At 42.9% G+C, this 9,668-nt stretch overlaps 1 protein-coding gene across 8 annotated transcripts in view; it reads left to right on the plus strand.

Annotated features, from left to right (window-relative positions):
* Nucleotides 1-7,618, plus strand: part of DNM1L (dynamin 1 like) — a 59,279-nt gene extending 51,661 nt beyond the window's left edge. For 4 of the 8 annotated variants that reach the window (XM_040345765.1, XM_040345773.1, XM_040345771.1 and 1 more), the window contains 4 exons: nt 27-185; nt 1,694-1,833; nt 1,917-2,076; nt 5,289-7,618. In XM_040345765.1, coding sequence (XP_040201699.1) covers nt 27-185; nt 1,694-1,833; nt 1,917-2,076; nt 5,289-5,345 — 516 coding nt within the window. In that variant the 3' untranslated portion in view covers nt 5,346-7,618. The remainder of the gene's footprint in view (nt 1-26; nt 186-1,693; nt 1,834-1,916; nt 2,077-5,288) is intronic. The other 4 variants (XM_040345766.1, XM_040345772.1, XM_040345770.1 and 1 more) reach the window with 1 other exon arrangement.
* Nucleotides 7,619-9,668: the final 2,050 nt, after the last annotated feature.

Below are 9,668 nucleotides of genomic sequence, written 5' to 3' on the forward strand. Positions count from 1 at the left end.
GTATATTATATTTGCTGTTGTTGCAGGTAGCTTCTGTAGGGGACATGCCAGATGCTGGAGCTGGTAACTGGAGAGGGATGCTGAAGGCTAAAGGAGACGATCTACTAGGAGATGAGAAGAGCAGACATGCACCCATCCACCCAGCCAGCCCCCAGAGGGGCCACGCTGTGAACCTCCTGGATGTGGTGAGTGTGTGTGAATGGATGGAGTAGGTAGAATGATTGTTCACAAACTGACAGGTCAGTTAATGGGTGTCAGTCTTGGTACACCACTGACTAACAGGTTGTGATTGGATGGTCACACCTGGGCCTGTTGAGGACTCATACCCTATTCGAACCAATGGCAAAAAAAATAAAAACAATTTAAGCCATTAATTTTTGTTGGGGGGTGCGAGGTGCTGGCACAAAAAGTGGACCTTCCATTTGCCATAGAAGGTCTGCTTTAGTCATACAAAGATATTAAATGCATTTATGTGCCTATAAACTTGTGGCCGCAGTTTCTATATTCCTTAGTACAGGTTTCCCATTAAGTATGTCATTGAAATATCAAACAAGCATATTCAGCACTGTAATACATGCATATTTCCATATCTCTTTAATCTTTACAATGCAAGATACAGATTTAAAAAATTACCTGTTTGATCCTGCCAAAAATCCAGTGATCTAACTTCCTGTTTGAGCAAGCAATACAGTGCCTCTGCACTGACACTATTAGCCGTGCCAAGTTCTCCCAGGCTGGTCCCTAAAACATATACCCTTTTAATTATCTCTGCAACGTTGGGGGTGTTCTATAGTCCAGCAGGGTATAACTGGCCAGGGATGGCAATCCTGCCTAGCATGTCATCGCAGAAAAGCCACTCCATTGTCAGTTCACTACAGGAATTCAGGAGCACATTGGATTTCTGACAGATAAACAAGTGTTTTTTTTTCTGTATTTGCAGATTTATTAAAGAGACAAATGTTGGAGAAATGTGCATTTATTGGAGAGATGTACTAAATGTGTGTTTTTACCCAGATATGCACTAAAGTGCCAGCTGGTAGGATTTTTAAGTGGACCAATTAATTTCATCCCTCTGTAACACTGGTTATCAGAATAACCTCTGTGGTCAGTCCTTGGTCTCAGCACTCCATACTTTGCTGTCTAAGTCACTGGTGTTGTCATTGTGTCACGTTCATCTGAACCAACCCAGATAATATTGGTCTGTGTTGATGAGGAAAGCAACAACCTCTGTTCATGGTGACATGTTTACAAAGTTTATTTAGAAGAGCGAAGTTGCAAAGTAAAGGTTAGAAAATAGGCAGATTACCACATGTGGAGATCATTGGACATGACAGATGCATTGGGACCTGATCTGTTGATCAAAAGCAAAGGCGTTTCTGTGTAGGAACTTCCCAAACATTTTAAATCATTCAAGAATGATTATTACAAGAGACAAAAATGTATTTTAGAACACCTTGTCAACTTGACCAAGACTCCCAAATAGCTCATTATAGGATGCGGAGAATGTCTGTCTGTGTTCCACAAGACATTCTAAGAAACTACCATTTCTTTTTTTCCCCAACAACGTTTTTTTTGCAAAGTTATTCTAGAAAGCAAACCTGTTATAATAGTCAATGTTAGGTTTATTATAAGCACTTGATAATGTCATTTAATTAATTAGTAATGTCTATAAATTTTTTTTTTTTTTCCCCAGTGCCATAACTCTATATACTTTTCTCTCCAGCCTGTCCCAGTTGCCAGAAAACTCTCCGCTCGTGAGCAGCGTGACTGCGAAGTGATTGAGCGACTAATAAAGTCCTACTTCCTGATCGTGCGGAAGAACATTCAGGACAGGTAAGGTGGTGGCGTAAACAGTCTTATGCATAATTTTATTTTATTCTGGATGCTTCTGAATATTAACAAGCTTCTCCTTACAGTGTGCCAAAAGCTGTGATGCACTTCTTGGTGAACCACGTGAAGGACACATTACAAAGCGAGCTGGTGGGCCAGTTGTATAAATCCATGTTGCTGGAGGACCTGCTCACAGAGTCTGAGGACATGGCCCAGCGCAGGAATGAGGCTGCAGACATGCTGAAGGTATCATGTTAGATTTCTTCGTGTTACCCATACATAAAGCCTCACTGCTGTGTGATCTCAGTTTATATTGTACATTGCTTTGGCTAAGCTGACGGTGTTCAAATTTAATAGTTTAAGCCAAAACCTGAGTTTATTTGCTTTGTGAACACACTTTCTATGTCAGGCACGCATAAGCTGTTCCACTGCTTTGGTAGTCCATGTTTTCCTACATCCAACTGCCACATCCTGGTTCCACTTAATTGGAGACATTTTCTTCTTACTCTATGGTATCCTCTGCTACAGAGGCGCTAGTACAGACATGGATAGAAACCCCAAGACCCCATTCACACTTGGGATTTTGCTTGAGTTTGTGCGTCCAGCTGAAAAACTCATCGATTTTCAATGACCCTGTTTGAGAGCTTTTTGTTGCCTGTAGGAAAATACCTGTCAAAGTACATGAGGTACTTTTCAGGCAGACTTGAAAATGCTCAGCTAAGTGTGACTATAGCCTCAGGCTACATTCACACTTGAGCTAAGTGTTTTCTGGCATGCTTTTAAGCTTTTTTTTTTTTGCAGATCAAACCAAATTGCATGCGTGTTGCCCAAACAAAAAGTTGTGGAACATCTTTTGGGTGACACGCATTGTGTGATTGCAGCAGTGGGGTGGGATTAAGAAATGGCAAAACCAAAAATGGTCACCAGCACACCTGGGATCTCAAATTGTATCCAAAGTTTTTTTTTTACTAGCAATCACAATTTCTGTTGTAATAATGTGATTTCTAATAAACTTTTGGACCCAGTTTTGGAGATCCCTGGTGTGCTGGTGACCATTTTTGTTTTGACTTTAAACGGTTCCAGCCGTTGGTCACCACAGCACCCTCTCAGTTGCACAGCCATTTCAACAGGAATGTGTGCGTTGGGATTAGTACGTAAGAAATCATGGCAACGCAAATGCGTCCGTGTATTGCTGTGATTCTGGAATCGCGAGTAGAATTATGGTGATTCCGCCCGCGATTAAAATAACCTATGTGTAAATGAAGCCTAAGAGAATGAAGTGGACTCTGCACTAAAATGTAAAGTCTGCTTATCAGCCCCTCCTTTTCAATCGTTGCATTAATGCTGTAAAAAAAATTAAAAGCTGTGTGAAAATGGATAAAATGCTATATTGCATCTTACCAGTCCTTAGATGTGGTGGTTATATCGGCTTCCTTTACGCAAATAACATTTTCTGCAAGTCCAGAAAATACCTGCTGATCATGCCAGAAATTCTGTGTACTTGTTTAAAGCGTAGTTCCCCCAAAAAGGAAAAATAAAATAAAATTAAGTCAGCAGCTACAAATATTGCAGCTGCTGACTTTTAATTTTAAGGACACTTACCTGTCCCGGGCGCCCGTAATGTCCTCACCCGAAGTCGACCCATCCTTCGGCTCTTGGGTGCAAGCGCCGGCATCTTGTGTCTCCCAGAAGATAAGATGGAGGGGCAAGGGAGAACGGACATGGGGTAAATCGCCGCAGATCTAACCCCCCCCCCCCCCCCCGGAAAGGTGACAAATGTGACCCCGGGGGGAGCCCAATAAGCGGAAGTTCCATTCTTGAGTGGAAATCCGCTTTAAAGTGATTTGTAAAGGTTCTTTTTTTTTTTTTTTTTTCGTGCTGTCAAACTTACCTGCTCTGTGCTAGGGTTTTGCACAGAGCAGCCCTGATCCTCCTTTTCTGGGGTCCCCCCCACGGTGCTCCAGGCTCTCCCTCTTCTCGAGTGCCCCCATGGAGGGCTGCATTCCATGGGGACACTTTTGTGTGTGGGCGCACTCCAGAGTTCTGCTGCTTCATCCATCGACGCAGACAGCAGGACTCGGCCTGCCCCATGTCACTGGATTTGATTGACAGCAGAAGGAGCCAATGACTCCTGCTGCCATCAACCTATCCAATGAAGAACCGAGGCAGCGGCTGGAGCTGCTGTGCTCATCCCCACCGCTGGAAGGATCTGGCTCAGGTAAGAAAAATTGGGGTCTGGGAGGGAGCGGCAGCACAAAATCTTTTTTTCACCTTCATCTCTGTAATTGCGGACGATGCTAAGATAAGCAGGGCAATAACTTCTCTGCAGGATGTGGAAACCTTGCAAGAGGATCTAAACAAATGAATGGGGTGGGCAACTACATGGCAAATAAGTTAAATGTTAAAAAAATTATAAAAAATGCATTTGGTTGGCAAAAATTGTGATTCCTCATTGGGGGGAGAACCTGGGGGTCCTAGTAGATGATGGGCTCAGCAATGGCATACATTGCCAAGCTGCTGCTAACAAAGCAAACAAAATATTGGCATGCATTTAAAAAGGGGATTAACTCCAGAGATAAAATAATTCTCCGGCTCTACAAGACTCTGGTCCTGCCGCACCTGGAGTATGCTGTACAGTTTTGGGCACCAGTGCTCAGGAAGATGTACTGGAACTGGAGAGAGTCCAGAGATGGACAACAAAGCTAATAAAGGGACTGAAGGACCTTGGTTATGAAGAAAGGTTGCGCACACTGAACTTGTTCTCTCTGGGGAGGAGACTCTTGAGAGGGGGAAATGATTTCAAAGTACAAATACTGTACTGGTGACCTCACAATAGGGATAAAGCTTTTCCGTGAAAGGGAATTTAATAAGACATGTAGAAATTCACTAAAATTAGAAGATAAGCGGTTTAACCTTAATTTCATGCTTACCACTCTTACAGTAACGAACCCTCTACGCAGTTTCTCTTCCACAGGCACTGGTTTCAGCGGGGAGCGCCGATAATTTAAAAATGGTTAGGCACCATAACGACCACCACATGCAGAAATACAGTGCAATACGAACATAAAATCACACACATAGGTTGGACTGGGTTTTTTCAACCTCGCCTACTGTAACTATGCATTAAAGGTGAAAACTGTGAGGGTTTCCTTTGCTTAAACAGAAATGTCAAACCATGCAATCAGCTTTTCCAGTTCTTTTATGGGCTAGAGATGGAGAACCTCTCCCCTACCCTATAGAGATGCAGCCACCACATCAAAGGAACAGTACGCCGCAATAGAATATATTTTTGTTTGCTGGATTTAAAGTGCATCTAAATCCAGCAGTCTTCTGACAGGTTAGGTAACACTGCGGGGTTGTCCTCTATTTGGCTGGTGTTCTGATATCCCATGCGGCTAAAGACCTAAACATTCCTCTATACTGTTCTTAGGCTTTATGTCCCCTCTTTCTTTCATTAGGCACTTCAGAAAGCAAGTCAGATCATCGCCGAGATCAGGGAGACGCACCTCTGGTGACCAGAAGATGGACACACCAGGCACTTCACTTGAAAACCATAGAGGAACCGCCAATTGTACACGGTAGAATTTTATTTATATAAGAAATCCTTGTGTATGGGAGGATCGTGTCCAGGAGAGAGCCTACTATACCAAGCAAGAAAACAAATGACCTCCACATTTCACACAATAAATATATGTCCAGCTATTATTCTCCTCTCCTCATTTCCTGTTGTGATTCAAGCTGACGTACCATTGTGACCTTGGAACAAGAGCATGCTGGGAGGTCTCGTCACTCACATGAATATCTCTTAAGGTGATGTGTTTAATACAGGACCCGTGCCGTTCTCTGGAGTAGTGTACATTTGTTTTATCATTTGATATGGCACTGACTGAAATATATTGACAACTCTAAATATAATAATAAAATACTTCTGAATGTTTTGGAGGCGTTTCCACTTCAGGTTGTATGTTTGGGGCAGAAATATTGTGACCTAAATGGTCTAATGGCTCTGCTCCCATTCGGTCAGCTGTGTTAAAATGTATCCAAAGTTCAAACTTTTTAATGAGGGTTAGAATCCCTGTCAGGTTTTTGTCACCATAACTGAAAGCGAGGAAAAATCCAAAATTATTATTGGTCATTGGAAACTGTTCTGGGGACAGTTTTGGATAAGAGGGGATTTTTATTATTCACAGAAATCTCCAATACAGTTGGCAAAAGTGAACTGCCCATGGCAATTGGGGGGTTGTTTTTGTGTCCTATGTCCTACACCTGCCGGTAGCATGGAAATCCAACAGTCAAGATCTCAATGTCTCTCCTGTGTCCTTCAGTAAACGGAGGAGAAATTATAGTATACCTGCCACGAGTCTTAATCGTTCCTATGATCTGCAAACTTAGAAATGTTTGCTATTATTTAAAGCAGGGATGTCCAGTCCTGGAGGGATGCTGTGCCCATTAATTATAGTAAGCTGAGGATGCTGTGCAAGCATAGCAGTCTACATTAACAAGCCAGGCAAATGCACACCTGTAGGAATGCCGGGGCTGCCATGTTTGCAATGGCACTGGCAGCAAGGAATGTAGGGGCGCCAGGTGGGTAAATGCGGCATGGCCAGATCTAGGGTGGTGCATATTTCAATTGCAGCCCCTCCCGCCCACAATCCTACCCTTATTTATATATTGCATACACCGATAAGGGAGGCCTATGAATTAAAACACAGTCCATCTCAAGCCACAACTTTTAGTATTGGATAGAATAAAGTAAGAGTTAGAACCTCTGTACCACTAATGAGATTACCTCTTCCTTCCTATCCAGACGGTGGTGTCCGACACAAGAAGTCATAGAAATCCATTGGGCAAACAATTACAAAGACTTTTTAGGGGGGGGGGGCATTTGCACCATTTTTTGCATTACTGCTTGTGTTAAGGCAGCCCTTTCACTTGAATGGCTAACACACCTGCACCATGTTTCCCTTGACTAGGCGGCTAACCACAATGCATAGAGCATTCATAATGTGCGTTGTGCCCTGCAGCATTGGTGTTTGTTTTCATTCTATATGGGCACAGGGGTGTCATTAAGAATGCATGGCAATGCACACAAATGTTATCCCATACAATGCTGATGATGGAGAGCGGAACTAGGGAGGATAAAATATGAGATTCAGCTTTAAAGAGCGTAAAGAGGGTTCTTCCCAACACAACAAAACTGATAGAGGTTCTAACTCTTCACCATTCTGTCTAATTAAAATGAAAAAGCTGTATTGCATCATATGACTCATTACATAAACAACATATATTTTGAATTATAAAAATCTCTGCATTCATTCTTTTGTTTTCAATGACCGATTACCTCTTCCTTTTTTTTTTTTTTTAATCTTGAAATGTATTTTTTTTTCTTGTCACTTCTAGTCAGCTTGCACCAGGCTTCGGCCATTTTGTGCCACCTGACTGTTCATTTGTGAAGTTAAGGAAAGTTCCACAAACATTTGGAAGCAGCTGCATGATGAGCTGTGTTTTTTTTTGTTTCAGGGACAGAAATTGTCCCCCTCCCAGAGCTGCCCTACGCTGTATTATATCTGTTCTTGCCTCCCTCCTGAGGTGTTACCAGGGTTGTCATACAATAAAGGGACCTGTGACACATTCATTGTTTGTCTGCTTCTGCTCCCAGTCAGTGTGAGAGAGGGGGCAATCTCTGCTTGTAGGCTTCAGCTGCCACTTCAGTACTGAGACTCTATGTATGTTCTGATATGTCTGTGTTTATCATTGTAAATAAAATGGTCATGCAGAAGTTTGTGTATTTGACTTGTTGTGAGCTGCTGCTTTATCTTGCATCATTTCTTGTCTTAATTATAATGGTCACACATAGGGCTACAACCAAGGATTATTTTCATAATCGATTAGTTGGCCGATTATTGTTTCGATTAATCAATTAACCTTAAAAAAATAAAGGTAATTTTGCTACGATTTGCATTTTTTTTTTTTTTTTTTTTTTGCCCAATTTGTTGTTGGGCAGATGAAAAAACACACATTGCTGCAAAAACGCATTACATGCTTTTCTGCAGCTTCTTCATTGAAGTATGTTGAACCAAAATAGCACAGTTTTGCGATAAAAAAAGTCCTTCCCCTTTCCAAATACGCAGCATCTGAAACAATCATGGATGTGAACGTGTCCCATAGGAAAACATGTAAATGAACTGTAGTGTGTTTCTGCAAAAAGGTGTGGCCCCGGCCTGAGATGTTTAGTAACATAATGGGGTTAAAAAAAAAATGTAGTGAGTAACTTGTATAGCGCAACAAATGCGAACTTAATCGCCTCAAGGCGCTTGCATCCAGCGTTGACCTTATCCTTAAGACCCACCTCGTCTAAAGTTTCTTTTTTCCAAAAAGCCAGATGGTTTTCTTCCAAGCGGATGGTCGTGGGTAGAGCATTCCAAAGCTGGGGTCCTTGGACTGAAAATCTACGTTCTCCCTTAGATTTGTAGCGAGATTTAGGCATTTGGAGAAGGTTTTGGTTGGTTGACCGGAGCACGCGCTTGGTGATGTAGGGTTTTATTTTCTCGCTTAAGTATTGAGGAGTGTTACTCTGTGTACATTTGTGGGTGAGGCAGAGCATCTTGAAAGTCACCCGGTCCTGTACAGGCAGCTAGTGGAGGAACCTCAGGACCGGAGAGATTGGTTCCCACGTTTTTTTTACCTGTTACCAGTCTGGCTGCCTTGTTCTGGACGACTTGTAGACGTGAAATCTGGTATTTCGGTAGTCCTAAGTAGAGGGAATTTGCGTAGTCGAGTCGTGAGTTGATGATTGTTCCAACCACTACTGCAGTATTCCCTTCCGGGATGAGTCTACGTAGCATGCGGAGAAGATGTGAACCGCTCACTACTGACCCTATTTGTGCATTCATAGTCATGTCTGAGTCAAAGATGACTCTGAGGCTTTTGACTTTGTTGCTTGGCGAGATGGTTTGTCCGAGGATGGTGGGTGGTGTCCAAGTGGTCCTAGAATTAGATTTGCGTGAAGGATAAGGAGTTCTGTTTTGGATCCGTTGAGTTTGAGGGAGCTTTCAGTTATCCAATTATCGATCAGTGAGGCATTTTCCTAGTTCCTGATATTGGTCTTTTTTGTTGGTGATTCGAAAGTAACGCTGCATGTCGTCAGCATAGGAGTGGTAGCGCAGGTCCTGTTTGCTGATGATTTTGAGGAGCAGGCGGATGTAGATGTTGAAGAGTGCAGGTGAAAGGGGTGATCCTTGTGGGACTCCGCATGTAATGGTCCGTGTTTCTGACGTGAAGCCTCCAAGTTTCACGGTCTGAGCGCGATTTTCTAGGAAAGATGCAAACCTCGGTAGGGCCGAGTCTGAGACTCCGGCTACTTCTTTGAGTTGCGTGAGCAATGTGTTGTGGTCTACCGTGTCGAAGGCTGCACTGAGGTCCAGCAGCACTAGGAGACAGGATTCTCCGTCATCTGCTTTGAGGGCATCATCCCATATCTTGAGAAGAGCGGTTTCTGTCCCGTGGCCTGGGCGAAAAACCTGATTGTAGTGGATCTAGGAGTTTGTGGTCGTCCAGATGGGGCTGTAATACAAAAAGAGCAAATAATTGCTACTGTAAGGGGTTATTTTTTTTTTTTTTACTGTGGGACAGTGAAAGAAGTAATTACTAGGGTTGTCCCGATACCACTTTTTTAGGACTGAGTACAAGTACCGATACTTTTTTTCAAGTAGTCGCCGATACCGAATACCGATACTTTTTTTAAATGTGTCCCCAAATGCAGCCATGTCCCCCCACATATTGCAGCCATGTCCCCCCACAGATGCAGCCATGTCCCCCCACAGATGCAGCCATGTATC

The sequence above is a fragment of the Rana temporaria genome, chromosome 3 (genome assembly GCF_905171775.1).
Source record: "Rana temporaria chromosome 3, aRanTem1.1, whole genome shotgun sequence".
NCBI lineage: Eukaryota > Metazoa > Chordata > Amphibia > Anura > Ranidae > Rana > Rana temporaria.